This window comes from Trichogramma pretiosum, unplaced genomic scaffold, assembly GCF_000599845.2.
Source record: "Trichogramma pretiosum strain Unisexual culture from Peru unplaced genomic scaffold, Tpre_2.0 scaffold17, whole genome shotgun sequence".
Classification (NCBI taxonomy): domain Eukaryota; kingdom Metazoa; phylum Arthropoda; class Insecta; order Hymenoptera; family Trichogrammatidae; genus Trichogramma; species Trichogramma pretiosum.
This window is the reverse complement of record NW_019641225.1, coordinates 2,083,806-2,102,844: the sequence shown is the minus strand read 5'-3', so window position 1 is coordinate 2,102,844 and position 19,039 is coordinate 2,083,806. Positions and strand designations below refer to the sequence as shown.

Sequence of the window (19,039 nt, the reverse complement as noted above, 5' to 3'; positions counted from 1 at the left end):
TACACTAATTGGTATCATTAGTCGCTCATCATCTGAGTGTACAGATCGTTATATCATATGTACAAGAGTTTCAGCTTTTTTGGATTTTATTAATCAAGTACTTGTTAATCATTCTGATTGCACTGTTCTGTCTATGGAATATCATAATGCAATTGATTTTTCTAATCAAATCGTTTGTGATGCGAGCTGAAAATATGTAAAAAAACAAATTATTCGCGGATTATAAATAATTTTGATTAAACAAGATAACAATTAATATTTGAAAAAAATCTTGATATTTCAATACGTATTTATGTAAAGTACCATTTAATATGATAATGATAAAAGTGTGGAATGTAAATGCAGATTTTTTGATACATTCCGCAGCACCACTCTCTCAACCAATCAGAACGCTTAGAAACTGTTGACACTTTTGACTGATGCTTTTTCTAAAAGAGGATTTTAGAAATTTTATAAAAAGTCGGAGAAAGAACTGTCGGAGAGAGTCTAACAAGATTTGTTCACTAGCAAAAATGTTCATCAAGGAAGTCTGGCTTTGTTGCATGAGCGAGGCTTGAGTCAGATAATATGCCAGACTTCTAATGATAATAAGCCAAACTAATAATTAACCGATAAGCGAATAATACAAGAAATCCTGCCAACTCTTTGAGCTACCGTAATGACTCTCTGATCTTGTAATGTAAGATGATTGAATGATTCTACGTTAAGTCATAATATTAATTAAATATTCTATTAATTAAAGTGATAAGTTTAACTCAATTTACAAGAGAGCCTCTTATAATAAAACTTACTATTTTTTATTTAGACTTGTTATCATAATACACTGATTTTTAATATCCGATGGTCCTCAGTTAAGTACAGTCTTGTAATCAATAATGCATTCTCGAATATGGTTTCAATGTGAAAAACCAAACGTTTTTATATTTTTGAATGTAATTGGATGATTATATATGGTTATCACCTTTGTTGCGGAAATATTTCCAATGACAATATTAGTAATTACGCCCATAGATCCCGATTTGAGTTCAACAAGAGAGTCTTCAATTTTCAGTTTTTCACAATAAGCCATTGTTGCGTATCTATGATATTTATGAATCATCTTTTGGTAACTTAAGCCATTCTCAATTTTATTTAAATGTCTGTACGGACTCATTGAAAACATGAGTTTTCAGCACCTTCAACTTTAGCCAATTTTTTTATACGATTTTCAAAAGAATCTATGAATTCACATGCTCGTTATCTAATTAGTAAAAGTGTAGAAAAATATGGTATCGATCTATAAACGAAGTAACGATTCATTTCATTTTCATTTTTTCATTACGTTTTCATTTCATTTATTTTAACATTAATAATGTTCATTTACGCTATGCGTCAGATAACTTGTAAAACAAGATTTGTAACCATTTGAATAGGATTTAATAAAGATTTTCTGTAATAATCAACAAATAGTGTAATATTTATCGTATAATTCATACACAATTTTGCTTTGAAATACATTTATTTATCAACTTTCACAACTTTAACGGAAAAATATTTGGAAAGAATTCTTACTATTTTTAAATAATATATAAGAAAACATATGAATTGTCATGAACAGTACAAAAAATGAAATAAAATTGAATATTTTCAAAGAAATTTAAATACTAGCCAATAATTTTTTCCGAATTCCTGTATGAATTCTTTAAAATTATTTAGTTTTCTTCAGATTTATTTCATATTTTTAATCTTCCTTCAAATTTATTTTTCAGTATTTTGAAGATTTAAAATTTCTTTATAGATATTTGAAATATCTTCTGCCAGGGAGAGTTCGCTGGAACATGTCGATTGGTTCAATTCAAACGAGCGACATGATATTTTCTGGCAGAGTTCTTCGTCGATTGGATTGGCTCCTGTCTCAATCTCCGTGATATTTTCGGGCTAGAAGAGGTCGAGTGCATTCTTTGCAATGCCATAAATTTTTGCGACGATCCACCCGGGATGGTACTCAATTACGGGCTAAGATTTATGCAACTGGTGACCAATAGGAGTACCTTCGGCATGGAATCCGAAGAGCGAATTCCTTACTATTCTAAATTGAGACTGGCTGCTGGCCTCGTTGGCATTGTGGAGTGTCTCGAGCGAAGAGAATTCAAGCTGGATGAAAGCGACTATCAGATGATCGTGAACTTTTTTTTTAAGCACGAATTGTTCGAGAAGTCGACGAAGATATATTATACACAGGACGAATTCGTGGATATATTCACGGTAAAATACACCCAAATATAGGCAGGACAATATATCAGGAAAAGGGGTCACATTTACTCAAACCGTGCTTTGACTTATGTACTATTTTTTGAATTTATAACTTGCAGATTTACAGAATCAAGTTAATCGCCATCTAGTGACGATGGCTTAAAGTGATATCGTATTTAAAGTGTTGAAAATTGATCTCCATTTTTTGAAACAACCGAGGAGGCTGGAGTGAACCTTTAAAAATTTTATGTAACACCCTTGCATAATTATACCATTTGAAAAAATACAATGATATCATGAATGCGATATATTTTGAAGGTTATTTTCACAAAAGGGTCATTTTGAAGCCCACATCTATGCAACTCAAAGTGGTATTGCCGATTCACGTCTTGGAGTGATATCAAAATTATAATTACAGAATAACCCATAAAAATATTTATAATGATAATATATGCATTGAAAAATATTCATTATCAATCCATTATTTGATACGTTGTCTTTTTGGACATGAAATCCTGACATCGAATTGAAAAATATTCATTATTAATCCATTATTTGATACATTGTCTTTTATATATAAAAAACAACAACGTCCAAGAAACTACAAGTGACGAACCAAATTTAGCATTTATAGCGAACAACGTGACATATAAGTTCGAGGTATACATCAGAGTTATCGCAGCCTTCATCATCGATCTATTTTGACCTATTCCAATGGCACCACGCGAACTAATCGTGCCCAATCGCCAACTTGAAAATTTCGAAGGCTCATATAGATAATAAGATCTTTTCAGCGAATGAACGTCCTCGAAACCACGCGCAATCGTCGTTTCGTAATAACGCGTCTCCCTTTTTAGCATCGGTATATATCGTAACGATAATAAATAAATAAAAAAAAGCGAGTTCCATAATCGAAACGGGTGGTTATACGCGCGCACGCCATATCCATATTATCATTCGTAACGACGCAACTTTACACAAGGGTTGCGTAAATGGAGGGGGAGGGGGATGAAAGCGATGTATTATATACGCGCTTGACCATGACTAAAGCACTCCGCGCGCAACATTCATCAAGCTATAATACACATACACCCACAGGCATACACACACACAGCCCCAAAGTCACGGCATATAAGTACGGCACGCGTATATTTCAAAAAGGGCTTTGGTACTCTCTTTTAATTAGAGAAAAACGATCTCTTCAGATTTCATTGCCCCGCCTGCTACTGCTGCTCGCTCGCTCGCTGTGTGTGTGAGTGTGTGCTGGTACAAGCGAGAAAAACTAGCGTCGAGTGAGAGAGAGAGGTGGCTTTAATCAGGATATTAAAGCTAAAAGAGGGCCTCGAGGCTTCTCTGTTCCTGCCCGATTCGTTTCTTTCTTTCTGTCTCTCTCGCTCTCATTACATACACATAGATATAGATAGTGCGCTGCCGTGAGCTTATCGCGCGCAGCGGCGCTTCAACGTATAATACACGTAGTAGAGTACGGTAGATATAGCGTGCTAATTGCTGAAAGTCGTCGACCACGAATATATAACTGCTTTCTCTGTGCCAGTCCGATAAATTTTTCATTTCTCGTTCAAAAGAGAGAGAGAGAGAGAGAGAGAGAGAGAGAGAGAGAGAGAGAGAGAAAAAGTTCCTTCCTTTTCTTCGCTCGTAGCCTAGATTTGACGTTTCGTGAGCGGCGAGCATGTGTAGTACGGATATACATATTGCACATCCATATACACGGACACATCTCTTAACCACACGAATATCACGCAGCCCAACGAGCTATTAAGCCATCAGCTCTGTCTCTTGGCACTGCTGCTGCTGCTGCTGTGCCCCTGCACATACATACACACACGCACGCGAGAAGGCAGGTCCCGCGGGATTCATTTTCGGTCGATTATCCGTCAAATAGGGTCGGCTTTTGCGGCCTTTGTATTATCACGTCGCTCTCTCTCTCTCTCTTTCGCTCTGGTCATTGTTGCGAGGATGATGTATATATGTACTTCGAATGACTCGTTTTTCGAGCCCCCGCGCGCGCTCTTCGCTCATCGCTATATATATAATTTATCATATACTCAGAAGAGCACAACCTGTTCTATCTCGTTCGATAGGAAGGCGATATTTTTTTTTATTTTCTCTCACTTCGCAATTTGGTCGTTGAATTTGGAAGAATTCGTGTATCATTGGTAAGGAAATAATTAAAAAGTAACCCTGGTTGAGAAGTATTCGACATATATGCTTATGACATTTTTGAATAAAATTGAGTCCTCAATGAATTATCGGAAACCGTATTTTGACTTATACAATTATTTTTACTTTGATACTTGCGGATTTACAACTAAAGGTACTCGCCATCTAGTGGCGAAGTCTTGAAGAAAAAAGTTTCTTGAACATGAAAGGATCAGCGTTACAACTGGACATATGTAAACTGAAAATGAAACTTTTTACTGAACATCTTTTCGTCGCATAATACGCCGCGTTTGTTTTGCTATTTAATTTTTTTTAATCATTTATTAATTTTATTTATAATTTTTTTATTTTTATACATTCAATATTTATGTAAATAGATATTTAATTTATTATTAGTATTAGCTACAACCTGTGCCTAGCAACAATTATTGTCTGTATCTGCTTTTATATCAAAATCATTGATACCTGGTTATTATGGTATTAGACACAAATTCAGTATGTTATATAATACTTCTGAAAATATTTTTGGGATCATGCTGTGACTTATACAATTATTTTGATATTGCCTCTTGCATGTTTACAGAAATGTAGCCACTCGCCATCTAATGATGGGGACTTGAAGTAAAGCAATTTAGTTGTCAAGTTCAGGCCAATAAAATTGAGATTAATATTTGTAACGTAATTGTAACAGGAAAATTCTCAAAATCATGAATGATCATTGTAAAACTTTTTAAACAGTGACTTCGTAAGTCATCAAAACATCATTGTGGATCATTTCTACCAGGGCATAAATGATATTAAAATATTGATCAAAAAAACGAATCGCAAAGAAAACTTGAGTTTTTTTTTCGTTCGAACGACCGCATTTATCCAAATACGCAGCCATGATTTAATTTACTTTTCCGTGCGAGGCTTCACTTTCGATTATACATACGCGATTTGTACGTGCACGAGTATACGTACGTAGATGCAAAGAGTCATTTTCAATATGTAACCGGCGTGTGCGCATCGCTTTTCTATATACATACTTTTTATTATCATTTTCCTTTTTCTCTCTTTATCCCTCTCTGCTGTGTACGTATGCGCGTCCGTTTTCATGCATAAAGAACTCGGTGTACCGTTTTACAATATATATCGGCAACAAATGGATTGGTTAAAATTCGGCGTAGGCGGCAGTGGCGGCGGCGGCGGCGGGGGAGAGAGAGAGAATTTTCTTTTTCATGTCGAGCGAAAATCCGACGCGTATATAGAAAAGAGTGTGAGTCTGTATCCTATATCCGTATAAAGGTACTATCGGACGGCCCCTGAGCGTACACGAATGAGCGAAAAAGCTGCGCAAATTATCTTTGAGGCTCGCGAGCACGAGTGCATTTTGATAAATCGTATGCGCGTCTATCAATTTTCAAATTACCACCGGTAACTTCGAGTCCTCTTATGCTTCTCCTCTTTTTTTTTGTTGTTGCAAGATTGGCGCGTGATTAAATATTAAATACATCTATACGAACTATACGCGCGTATAAAGCGAGTATAGAAGCATAAAATAGCGTCTCTCTACATTGATTCCATTCAGCCGCGCGGGCGAGTCAAAGTCGCTCGACGCGCACGAAAAGTCTCGTATGCAACTTTCAATCTTCGGCTTAGAGCTTCAACGCCGCGGCGGCGGCATGTCAATCAAAAAAACGGGGTATACGTATATATAAAGTAAGCCCCTTCAAAGCGCGCGCAAACTGCCTTTCCACAACTCAACGACACATCCCTCTCTCTCTCTCTCTCTTGCTCTTCGGGGTTGAATATAATAGGTCGAGAGAGCAAAGCGTCGCGAGACACACATTAAAGAAGTTCAACTCGACTCTATGTATGTATGTATGTGTGTGTGTGCAGCAGCACTGCAGATTGGATACCAAAGTGGAAGAGAAACTTGTCCCGAGCATAAAAGGAGCAAGGCTGTGTGTGCCGCTGCTGCTGCTGCTGCTCTCCTTTTTAATCTAGCGACGATTCGCGCGCGCACACTCGGGCGGCTCAGCGCAGACCCCACGGATTTCTTTTCAACCGGGAAGGCAGAGACTTTTGTACGCGTGCGACTGTGTGTGTGTGTGTGTGTGTGTGTGTGTGTGTGTGTACGTGTACGTGTGTACTCTATATATATGTATAAACGTACAATTTTTTTTGTACTCCCGCGCGAAATTGGATGTGCATTGAGTCAGTCGAATTATATCGTTGTTCGGGATTCTCGCTCGGGCGCTATTATGAATGCCTAGAACCCCGAGAGTTCAAGGGTATGATTGCTCGCGGGCTCGGGGATTTTCATTGCTAATGCCGCTTTCTTTTCTTTTCTTTTTTCTACTACATGGCTCGGCCGAAACCATCGTGTATTTTTATATGAGGATATACAAGCGGGGCTTCTTCGCTCGTGCAGTCATCGCGTCGATTATATAAGTGTATGGGAGTAGCGCGATTATATTTGACTTGATTTTAATCCGGTTTTTGAGAGGAGCGAAGCATATATATTTGCTTTATGATGTCGATGCGATTTGACTGCTCGATAGCTTGATAGAGCGGCTAAATGAGACATCGAGGTTTGCTTTAAATGGAAACAGATCGAATGACTATTGTCATAATTTAAATATTATTCGTTCGATTTATAGTTGTGATAAGTTTCTTATTTTCATCCTTCCTATTCCTTCAGTCATGAGAGGTAAACCTGAAGAAAGACGACTAGCCAGTTACTTAAGTACTGGCGGGGACCTCTCGTTTGCGGGCACGTACTCCAAGTTCCATCGCGACCTAACGGCAGCAGCGGGAAGTAGGAAGTTGGAGTTGGCGTAGCAAAATGAAAAGGCGCGATTTCTAGTAAAAGATTGTCTTTAAACTTTCTTCAAAAGATTAAATTGATGCAAGTACGGCAGTCTCATCCTTATAATTTGAATCTAACTTCAAAATTCTCTTTCTCATTTATGCAACTTTTAATGTCAAATCGTCAATTATCAATTACTTATAGCTATGATAGTATTGAAATAAAATTTATTCCGACAAGTATTCAAGCAGAGTAAAAATTTTTGTTCTTCAAACCATAACCATAATACAAAGTTTGTGATCAAATCACATATGTACATCGGTAATGAATGGACGAGTCAATTGCATAAAAAATATCGCCTCATCGTGATAAAGATAAGCTTCGGTTGTATCCTCACTGCGATATTTAGTATAAATCATGATGCACTAGTGAGTATTCATGTTATTTTGAATTATTTTCTGTTACTTTATTATAGTTGATTTTGAATTTTTAATCGTGTGAATCAATTTAAATTATTTATTTGGTTTGTAGAGCTTAGCCACGTGGAAAAAGATGAAGCTTTATACTACATATTTTTTCAAGTTTTGACGATAAATTCACGATATTTTGTATATTTTACCCAAATAAAGTTATTTTTACCAGTAGGTTAATTATCTCTGCCTATTCAACCGGTCGAAACAATTTTGGTATCATATTGTTTGACATATTAGAAATGTTTCAAAGGCTTCAATTGGCATATTTCCGAAAAGTGCAAAATAATTTTTCTGTTGTAATATATAAATTTTCAGGAAAAAAATTCTAAAAAATCATTATAAAAAATGATTAAAATGTCATTAAGAAAAATAATTATTTATAAATACTCGTTGAAAAATATACTTATTATTTCGAACAGTAAATTTCACTCAATAATGATAATTCACCATCCATTCAACAATAAATAAGCCAGTCGATAAACATCACTTCATCATATTTACGCATGATCCCAATCGGCAAGCTTAATATTTTTGAAATTAATACACAAGAAGTGATTTTCAAATAAGATGATTGATTTCAATGGTGCAAGTAATTGAGTTCAATGAATACATTACACGAGCTCTCCTAAAAGCTATCAAGTCCGATTGAATTATGCTTATCAGTAAAAGTCAATAACAAATTGACTATTTTTGCTTTATCAAAGATTGTACATGACAATACGCCTTCTAGTTCGATTGATAATTTAATTGATTAAATCGTGCCAAATCATCTAAAAACAATGTTTTTTGTTCGTTTTAATTAGTTCGAAATTAATTAAACATTTTTGAAGTAATTTATTTTAACAATGTTTGCATTTTTATTTTCAAATATCAAAACGAATTAGAATATAAATGTTCGACATAGTGACTGTCGAAAGTATAACGGTTCTGGAGCTTTGATCACGTAGATCAAAGCCTCCTTCCACTTGTGTCAGTAATAAGTTCAAAATTATCTCTGCAAAATGTTGAAAAGATCATTGTTGAGTCTGTTCTTAGTACTGCTTCTGAGCATCGCAGTGAGCAATGGTAAGTTTTCCGTTTCATCTGTTTTTCATCCAAGCTCTACAGTGCAAATCTAGTTTCAGCAAAAATCAGACGCAGAATACACGGTGGCAGGCTCGCTTGGATGGGCCAATTCAAGCATCAAGTATCCCTTCAGATCAGCACCGGAAATTGCTCATTTCATTTTTGCGGTGGCGCAATCCTGGACAAGTGGAATATCATCACGGCCGCCCACTGCGTCACAAATAAGGACAACCAATTCAATAAGGAGGACATCGTCGTCGTGGCCGGTACGACGGATCTGCGCAGCAAATACAACGCGATCTATCGAGACGTTGCCTGGACCATGATACCCAAATCTTATAATCCCAGACGGTCGTACCTTCACGACGTAGCCATTTTGAGGGTAAGCGCACATTTGGAACTGTAAAAAAAAAAGAACTCATCGAGTTCACATTTAATTTTCGACCTTTTATCTCTTGTCAATAGTTGAGGCGACCATTGCCACTGGGCAGTGATTACAAAATACAGGCACTCAAATTACCCAAGGTCAATGAGTTCCCACTCACGGATGATCAATTTGCCACCGTCAGTGGCTTCGGTCGGAGCCAGGATAATGGAAGAGGCAGTCCAGTTTTACGGTATACTTACGAACAAATAAACCAGCCCAATAAATACGGCTGCTCGTCAAAATTGGTCTGCACCAGGCCTATGAACAATGAAATGAGTGGTGTATGCAAGGTACGTTGATCTTACACAGGTTGCGACAAAAGCGGGGAAAATCTTGGAAATATGAATCACGGAGTGAGAAAAAAAAATCAAAACTCCATTTCTTAAAATATTATTTTTCACATTTTCTCAGAATCCAGTATTTTTTTGAAAAATTTACGCTAAAATTAGAGTTCGCTGTGTCTTAAAAAAAACAAAAGATACGTTTAAGATTAAATTAATTTGACTTTTCCAAGTGTAAAACAAAAAATAGGGGTTTAAAATTTTTAAAATTCGATTTTTGTTTGCTTCAGCTTCGAGGGTATGTACAAGGTTAAATTCGAAGTGACTCTGAATATTGAATATTTTAACGAAAAATACGTCGGGTATGGGGTTTTTAATTTTTCTCTCAAGCTTCCACCGTGATATTTCCAGGAGTTTCCATACTTTTTGCACACACTGTATTCGTTTGATCACAATGAAATCATCATTTTTTAAAATCATAAATTCATTAAATTTTAGGGTGACAGTGGCAGCGCACTCGTCGGTGTGAACACCGATCTGACAGATCTGACATTATACCGCGATACCCTGATCGGTATCACGAGTCACTTCGTGGGCGACTCCAGTTGTGGAACCGGAGCGAGATACACTCGAATCTCGGAGTATCTGGATTTCATTCGTAATGCTCGAGAAATGCATTTAAGAGATATTCGGTATACAATTTCGTATCATCAGAGTGAAGACGAGGTGCGCTCGATTCCTTTTTGCGTCAATGACCTAGTATTGTAGAGTAACATGTGGATATGATTAACTTAGCATTACTTGTGTATCGTTAGTGGATATTTTGTATATTTTACTTAAAATAAACTTTTATACCAGTAATTTAATTGCTTGTCTTTCGAAATAAAAAACACAAAAAAGTAAAAATATATCTTCCTAGGCAAAATCCCATGCTAATATTGATTAAATTTTCACCAAATTGGAAACCTATATGGAAAACAAATGTTAGATCAGTCAAAAGACTTTTATTTATTTTATTGATTGCATTAAAGGTAATGACGAAAAAAATTTGTTTTGAGAAGTCTGCATTGTTTGATTTATCTTTTAAAATACATTTTTGAATCACGTGCTAATTTCTGTGATACTTCTCTCTCAATATGTAACGGTTAATAGCACATAAACTAATACAAATTTTACAATTATAATATGTTTAATTCGATCTCCTGTTCAATACACTAGTCAAAAGAATTTAATGAATTTAAAAAATCACTATATTGCAAAATTAAAGATACGGGAGGAAGCTTTTCTACCCGTTGACAAACTTTACTCGACTGCAATTCGAAAAATTAATTGCACCATCCACTCGCCGACGTATGGTTTCGAAAATATAATTTTTGACAATCTGTTTTCGATCGAACGGTTTACTCGCACTGCCGAACCGTTGCTCGCACATTACAAAGCTTTGTACTTTTCGACAACATGAAATTATTTTATTTCTTACAAATAATTTATTTTTCACGCACGATTCGATCGAAACACAGTCGCGAGGGTCACTCACCGCGCTCGTGCACACTGAATATCTGAGTATACGCGTACTTGAAAATACACCTGTGTTACATCGAGCTAGTAATTATAAAATTCTAGGAAATCTTCATACGAATATCAGACAGTTTTTGCTCTTCGATATTTCATATCAAAAATGTTTGAGCACCAGTTGCAAAAAAAAATATTTCAAAACTTAGAAATCAGATTTAGCGTTGTAGTTTTTAATTATCAATCTGTTGCATACAACGATTACGAGACTTGAATGTCGGTTGGCCTGGTGGAGGCAAGAAGAGCGAAAGAAAGAGTTAATAGTACTTACAAAATAGACGAAGGATTGCTGTCCAAGTACGTCGTCTGCTCGAGGGCAATTCCGACTCGCGAAGGTGTTGAGGTGTCAAATACCTTTCGATTCGGTTTCGTCGATTCGTCAGATCTTACCTGTGTCGCGGCGCGATGCTAACACATTATGCTACATTACATCCGCGCGAGCTGACATCATTCTCGTATCGAACCATCGTTACAATTCAAGTATTTTAATAATTACATCTCAGTGCGAGCTTCATATTTTTGAAATTTATCCTCAAAAGTAAAGTAATTTTCAAAAGAGATGATTAATTTCAATGGTGCAAGTAATTGAGCTCAATGAATAAATTAAAATTCGAAATCACGAGCTCTCTCATTCGTGAAGGCTATGGACGGTGTTATCAGCAACAGTCGATAACAAATTCACTATTCTGTGATAATACGCACTTTAGGTGGATTTATAATTAAATCGATAAGTTGGTACCAAATCATCCAAAAAAAACACTCCTCTCATCGTTCGGAATTGATTAAAAATTTTGGGAAGAAGATTTATTTTGAATAATATTTGTATTTTATTTCCAAAAATTGAAACGAAAAAAGAATATAAATATTCGACGTTATGACTGTCGTGAGTATAACGGCTCTGGAGCTTTGATGGTGCAGATCAAAGCCTCCGTCCACTCGTGTCAGTGTCAGAGAGTTCGTAATTCAGCCAGCAAAATGTTGAAAAAATCCTTGTTGAGTTTATTCTTGGTACTGCTTCTGAGCATGGCAGTAAGCAATGGTGAGTCTTCTCCTTTTTCCATCTGTTCTTTGTTTATTTTTATTTTTTTTCGTCCAAGTACAACGAACTCTTTCTCTTCAATAATCTAGTTTCAGCAATCCGTACAGCAAAAATGAGACGCAGAATACACGGCGGTAGATTGGCATCGACGGAACCGATAAAATTCAAGCATCAAGTATCCCTTCAGGCGATATCAAAAGATGGAGATTGCACTAGTCATAGGTGCGGTGGCGCAATAATTGATGAGTGGAATATCATCACGGCCGCCCACTGTATCACCTATGACGACAAACACATTATCAATCCGTTTGACAGAATTGTCGTAGCGGCCGGTTCGCCGGATCTTCGCGACAAAGACGCAAACATTTATCGCGACGTCGAGTGGCTCATGATACCCTTGGCTCACACGAGGTGGAGCTGGCGCCTATGGTTACATCCATATGAACCGCGCCACGATATAGCAATTTTAAGGGTAAGTGCTTGAAAAAAAATCTTATCCAGCTCGTATAGATTTAATTTTTGACTTATTATCTCTCGATAACAGTTGAGCGAGCCATTGCCTCTAGGCACCGATCCAAGACTAATGGCGATCAAATTACCCGAGGTCGATGACTTTCCAGAATGGTTTACACAATTCGCCATGGTGAGCGGCTATGGTCAACACGCACCTATAGCATACACCAGTCCAGTGTTACGATTTGTTCACGAAGAGATAAACTACCCCGGACATAATTGCTCAGCCAAGCTGGTCTGCACCAAGCCTGTTCACAAGCGCAGTAGCGGCATATGCCGGGTACGTTGATTTCACATATACGTTTTATCACGATGAAAAAGTATAAAATCCATTCTTTCTTTTTTATTATTACAAATTCGATCGAATTTCAGGGTGACAGTGGCAGTGCACTCTTCACTGGAAACGAGGATAAGTCAACTTGGAATTTATACATTCATAAACTGATCGGTATTGCGAGTGCTTTTCATGTTGGCGATTTGGGTTGTGGCGATGGAGCCATATACACTCGAGTCTCAGAATATCTAGATTTCATTCGCGACGCGCGGGCACTTAAGCTCGATAATTTACATTCCGCACATACAGTACATCAAACTTCGAAGTCAAACGAGTGGCGAAGTTTGCCTCACTGCATACAAACGGTGTTTTACGATCGGCCTGCAACCGATTTCGACGGAGAGAAGAAATATAATTCCTTAAAAATTTGGAAAAATGCATAAAAATTATAAGAAATAAAATAAAAATTGAGAGAAATAAAGTAAAAATTACAAAGGATTTTAGTAAATTTTTCCCTAACCTCAAAGATGTCACACTTTTATTAAGACCTATAGCAATTTTTACTATAAATTTTTCTCCGTGTGTGAACAAAGTTTGCAAAAATTTTAAAGCAAATCGGACTCGAAGATTTCGTAACAAATGAAATTAGTGCTCAGTGCTTGTTGCCAATTTTGAAATTTCTAGCTTGTCTTTTAAAATAAAAAAAGAACATGACAAAATAAAAATACCCTGAAGAGAAAGATATGATTGTTTTTTCATGTCCCAAAGAAAAACTTCATGCTGGTGTTGGAACCTGAAAAAAAAATAAATAAAAGTTACTTTAATAAAAAAATTTTCAATCGTTTTATTGATTGCATTAAAGATACCGACGAAAATAATTACTCACTTCTTGGCTTACTTAAAAACTATCCATTGATATTATTAACCAAGGTCAATATCAACAAATAACGCTGCAATGACGTTTTTTTAAACACCAGGAATAAATTATTGTGTTCTCATCATGTATCTATCGTAAGTTTACGTATTAATAGACGATCTGCGTCTCGCTTCATTTTTTATTTGTACATTTTTAAAAGAAATAAAACAAATCCTAGCATTAAGAGGCAATTTTTCACGATTCCATGGTTCGGAAACTATTGATCTCCAGAATAAGTAATCAGCAACACGAAGAAAAGTTATGATAACCTAACTGAATTTTGCGGACAGCCTGACACATTTGTCTCGTTGCATTACCGATAAGATTGCAATGCTAGCAACAGGACTTGTTCAGTGATCAAACTTAGGATATACTAGTGACTCGATGTTTTCGTTAGAATTTTTTGTCAAAAATAATTTATCGTAATAGAAAAAACGAAGAAATACATTTTCGGAAAAAAGTCCCTTTTTGGAGTGTTTTTAAACAAATTTTGATGAATACTTGATATTTTACTATTACAAATAATAATAAACCATTCATACTTAACTGGTTTAACTTGATGTTACAGCGATGAAGAACTAAAAACTTTTGATTCCGTTGTTTTCGCCACGATCGAATAAGACATCTTTTTGTCACGACTCGTTAGCGAGTACTCGCTATTCTGCCACACGCAAATAAGGCATGTTTTTTTCACTCAAGTACATTTACGCAATTCTCGTGCTGAGGGAGGGAGACGATATATGATCAATGACTAGTCAATTAAATGTTTGCAAAGCACTACTCTGCGAGAAACAAACATGTCCTAGAAAAAAATTAATTGTTCATATATTTATTGAAAAATATTCTTATTGTTCTAACAGTCAATTAAACTCAAACAATTGTCTATTTTTTTTAAAACCAAAATTGGTTATAGATTGCAGTAGATATTTATAGTTGAAATTACAATTAAATCGATAAATTGGGTCATGTCATTCAAATATCACTTTTTCCATTGTTTGAAATTGATTCGAAATTTTTGCCTTAGTTTCTTTTAATATTGTTTACAATTTATTTCCAAAAATTGATTTAAATATAGAATATAAATATTTCTACATAGTGATTGTTAAAGATATATAACGGCTCTGTGGCTCTGATGGTATAGATCGAAGCCTCTGTTTACTTGTATCAGTATCGGTGCTCACATTTTAGTAAGGAAATGTCGAAAATGTCTTTGGTGAGTTTGTTCTTAGGTCTGTTTTTAATCATCGCAGTGAGCAATGGTGGGTATATGCTTTTTTCATCCAAACGTCACACTGTAATAAATTCTATTCTCTCCCTTATATCATAAAGTTTCAGCCAACACAGAGGGTAGCCAACTTGCTCAGCAGGAGGATTTCAAACACCAAGTGTCCATCCAAATCATCTCTGGAGATCGCTCCAAACATACCTGCAGCGGCAGCATACTCGATGAGTTGAACATCGTCACGGCCGCTCACTGCGTCACCGTGCCGAAAACCAACGAATTGGACAATCGCAAAATCGTCGTCGTAGCCGGTACGGCGGATCTGCGCGACAAAAGCTCCGGCTTGCGTCGCGACGTCGAGTACATCATCGTGCCCAAATCTTACAGTCTCAGAAAGGGCAACTACGCCGATATAGCAATTTTGAAGGTAAATATATGCGAAGCTGTAAAATAACTCACATTTAATTTTCAACTTTTTTTCTCTGTAAAATAGTTAAGAAATCCGTTGCCCCTCGACACTGATTCAAGAATAATGGCAATCAAATTACCCTCGGCCAATCAGAATTCACTGTCAGATATCGTCGTGAGTAGCTTTAGCTTTTTCAACAATTATCCCAATGGCACAATAGTGTGGCAAACTCCCAGTCCAGTTTTGCGGTGGACATTTGAAGAAATCAATGCTCCCGATTATAAGGACTGCCACGTCAAGGAAATCTGCAGTAAGCCCAAAGACAGCCGTTCTGTGCAGGGGGCATGCAATGTACGTTCATTGTTTACGTTTGGAAATAACGAAATTTATTATTATTATACTTTTTTTTTTTTAATTCATTAAAATTTAACACATTTTTTTCAATTACAGGGTGATGGTGGTGCTCCACTCGTCGATGAAAATACATACTCCTTGATTGGCGTGGCGAGACACTTAAAATACGAACTGTGTGGAAAGGAGGCCAGATACACAAGAGTTTCAGCTCATTTAGATTTCATCAATAACGTACGAAGAATCAATTTTAATGATATTGCTTATTTGAAGTTATAAAATGATCTTGAGTTACAACATTCTGATGGCTACCTATCTTATTAGCCATCGCTATATGCTATGAAATTCTTACACAAGGTTGTTTTAAATTGTTTTAGTTTTTAGTTTTGTATTTTTAAGCTTGTAAATAAATTAAACAATTTCCGATGAATTGAATTTCATACAAATTAGTGAATCATCTATACATATTAAGAACAAAAATTATCCACTTGTAAGTTTCCTATATCTGCACTTCTGCACAACTGCACACATCTGCTAAGTATCTTTGTTTACTTAGATTCTCCCTCAAACTATATCAATTGTAACAGAGGACAAGAATAACGCAAGTCTTTTAACATTAACTTGGTATTAGCTTCTTTTTCTATCCACGCAATACGCATATTGAAATAATCAAAGGAATAAAAATTTGGGAATGGATGAAAAAAGGCATTATGTGCAACACTTCTTTTTCTTCAAAATTTCATCAATTTTTTGATAGGTTTTTTCACCATATAGGAATAAATACGTAATATATTGCTCTTTCAGATAAAAGTAAAAAACAATTCATACTTATTTGATTCAAAGTGCCACTTTATCTAAACGTTTTTTCATACATAGTGTTACAATTTTAGGAGAATCTTCATGAGTTAACCTACAGTCTCCCTACAAAATTTCACACCCCAAAGTCTAACCAAATTTCAAAAACCAGGCCGAACAAATATCTTTAAGTAAAATTTCATCTTGATGCACGAATAATACAAAACTGAAAAAAAAATTCTGTTATCTTCGCTTGGACTATGACACCTTTTTGACACGACGTGTTCAGAAGTACTTGCCGTTATTCCGCACCAAAATAAGGCATGTTTCAGCAACTCCAGCTTATTAGCGTGATTTAATTTATGTGACACTTGCACTAGGGGAGGGCGTCGATATATCGTCAATTACTAGTCCATTAATTTTTCACAATAACATTGCTTCGCAACAAAGATAAAAAAAATCCTGCAAAAAAATCTTCGGATCATTGGAACAGCTCATTTAACTCGAACAATAAGAATTCAGTAGTAAATGAAATTCATTCAAAATTTTGGCAGTTCGATAATGTTTGCACTTCATTTTCGAACATTGAAACGAAAGAAGAATATAAATATTTAACGCGAAAACCGTAAAAAGTAGAACGTCTTTGAAGCTTCGACGGTGAAGATCAAAGCCTCCGTTCACTCGTATCAGTGTGGATTCTCAAAGTATACTAATCAAAATGTTGAAAAGGTCTTTGGCGAGTTTGTTCTTCGGACTCCTGTTGAGCATCGCAGTAAGCAATGGTAAAATTTCTCGATTTTTCACCTATTTTTTTTTTCAAAATCCAAACGTCACACCGTATCAAACTCTGTTTTCTCCTCTGCATCCACGAAGTTTCAGCCGACGAAGAGCCCGAGCTATTGGACGGCGGATATCTCGCTGGCCCGGACGAATTCAAGTATCAAGTGTCCGTTCAGCTGCTCGAAGACGATTGCAGGCGTCACATATGCGGCGGCGCGATAATCGACGAGTGGCACATCGTCACGTCCCCCATGTGTTTCGACGTGGTATCCCTCGTGAACAACGACATATTCAAGCAAAACATTAACTACGTCGTCGTGGCCGGTACGAGGGATCTGCGCAACAAAACCTCCGGCTTGTATCGAGAGGTCGAGTACACCTACGAGCCGGCCAAAAGTGTACACGATGAGTTATTTCATTCGAAACGCTGCTCCGAAATAGCAATTTTGAAGGTAAGCAGCCATTTGGAACTGTACGAGAAAAACTGCATCGAGCTTGTACGTTTAATTTTTGGCCTTTTTTTTCTCTTGACAATTACAGTTGAAGAATCCGCTGCCCCTCGACACCGATCCAAGAATAAGCGCGATCGATTTGCCCACCGTCGATCAGTACTTGTACGAGTCTCAACAAAAGCCCTTGACGATCGTCTCGACTGGCTTCGGCTTTTATCAGAAGTACCCCGACGGCCGAATGGTGAGAGGATGGGACAGTCCAACTTTACAATGGGATTATCAAGAATACCAAGATCAATACCCCGAACCGTGCGATAGTATGACAGTCAAAACTAACTTCCCTGAGGACCCGAATATCGTGCCGACGACCTGCAATGTACGTTTATTTTAAGCGTTTCTTTTTTTTCTTTTTTCTTTTTGGTTACAATTGATTCAAATTAATCGCAAATTTTTCCTGAATTTCAGTCCGACTACGGCGCTCCACTCGTTGAGAAAAAAACTCCGACTGGAAAATACACCTTGATTGGTATCGCTTTGGATCGTGCGGGTAAGTATTGCGATCTGGGCCGCAAATTTGTCAGAGTCTCGGCTTTTCTGGATTTCATCGGTAACGTACAAAACCAAGTTTTCAACGAAGTGATATCTAAAAAGATACCGGAGCATCACGATGCAGAATTGATGCCCTCGTACCCTCTCTGTTGGTAGTGCAAGTCGTGTGATGTATTCGTGAATTTCAACTGTATTATAGTTGTTGTAAATAAAATTTAAATTCGCTGGAGTAGTTGTCAAAATATTTTGATTTTATTACTATCATAGCTAATTCAGTAATTGTTCAATAGTGAATTGATATCAAATCTTTCCAAAATTATTACCGCAATTTTAAATTACTCTGTGGTACACTTTTTAATGTGATAAAGTTTAAAAAGTAAAATTTTCGCGACAATTGTTGAATTGTATACTCGTCATTTACTTAGACGGAGCGATTCCGTTCTGTCTATGTATAATGTAGCGTCCTGATCGTGTACTCGATAATAAGTATACATCACTTTGCCACACATGTGTTTATTTTTAAATATTCGTCCTAGTACATATCGTATTTATAGTCAGTTCAGTACTCGTTACGAGGCCAAAGCGTATCCATCGCATCTCAGCAAGTGATTTTCGTGAAAAAAGAAAAATTTTTATATTTATTCGTTAAAACGAGTGGCTGTGAGTTGTGCGTGTGAGAAGCGCATAAAAATGTCTTCGTCCGAAGGCCAATTC

At 36.5% G+C, this 19,039-nt stretch overlaps 2 protein-coding genes across 2 annotated transcripts; both read left to right on the top strand.

Annotated features, from left to right (window-relative positions):
• The first annotated feature begins 14,889 nt into the window (after positions 1 to 14,889).
• On the top strand, positions 14,890 to 16,179 carry LOC106649251 (chymotrypsin-C-like). Its single transcript, XM_014366559.2, has 4 exons — positions 14,890 to 15,026; positions 15,097 to 15,416; positions 15,483 to 15,749; positions 15,849 to 16,179. The coding sequence occupies exons 1-4, from the start codon at positions 14,963 to 14,965 to the stop codon at positions 16,026 to 16,028; spliced, it is 831 nt and encodes a 276-aa protein (XP_014222045.1). The 5' UTR covers positions 14,890 to 14,962; the 3' UTR covers positions 16,029 to 16,179.
• A 1,083-nt stretch (positions 16,180 to 17,262) lies between these two features.
• LOC106649106 (chymotrypsin-C-like) lies at positions 17,263 to 18,481 on the top strand. Its single transcript, XM_014366378.1, has 4 exons — positions 17,263 to 17,326; positions 17,418 to 17,776; positions 17,865 to 18,152; positions 18,242 to 18,481. The coding sequence occupies exons 1-4, from the start codon at positions 17,263 to 17,265 to the stop codon at positions 18,479 to 18,481; spliced, it is 951 nt and encodes a 316-aa protein (XP_014221864.1).
• The last annotated feature ends 558 nt before the right edge of the window (positions 18,482 to 19,039 follow it).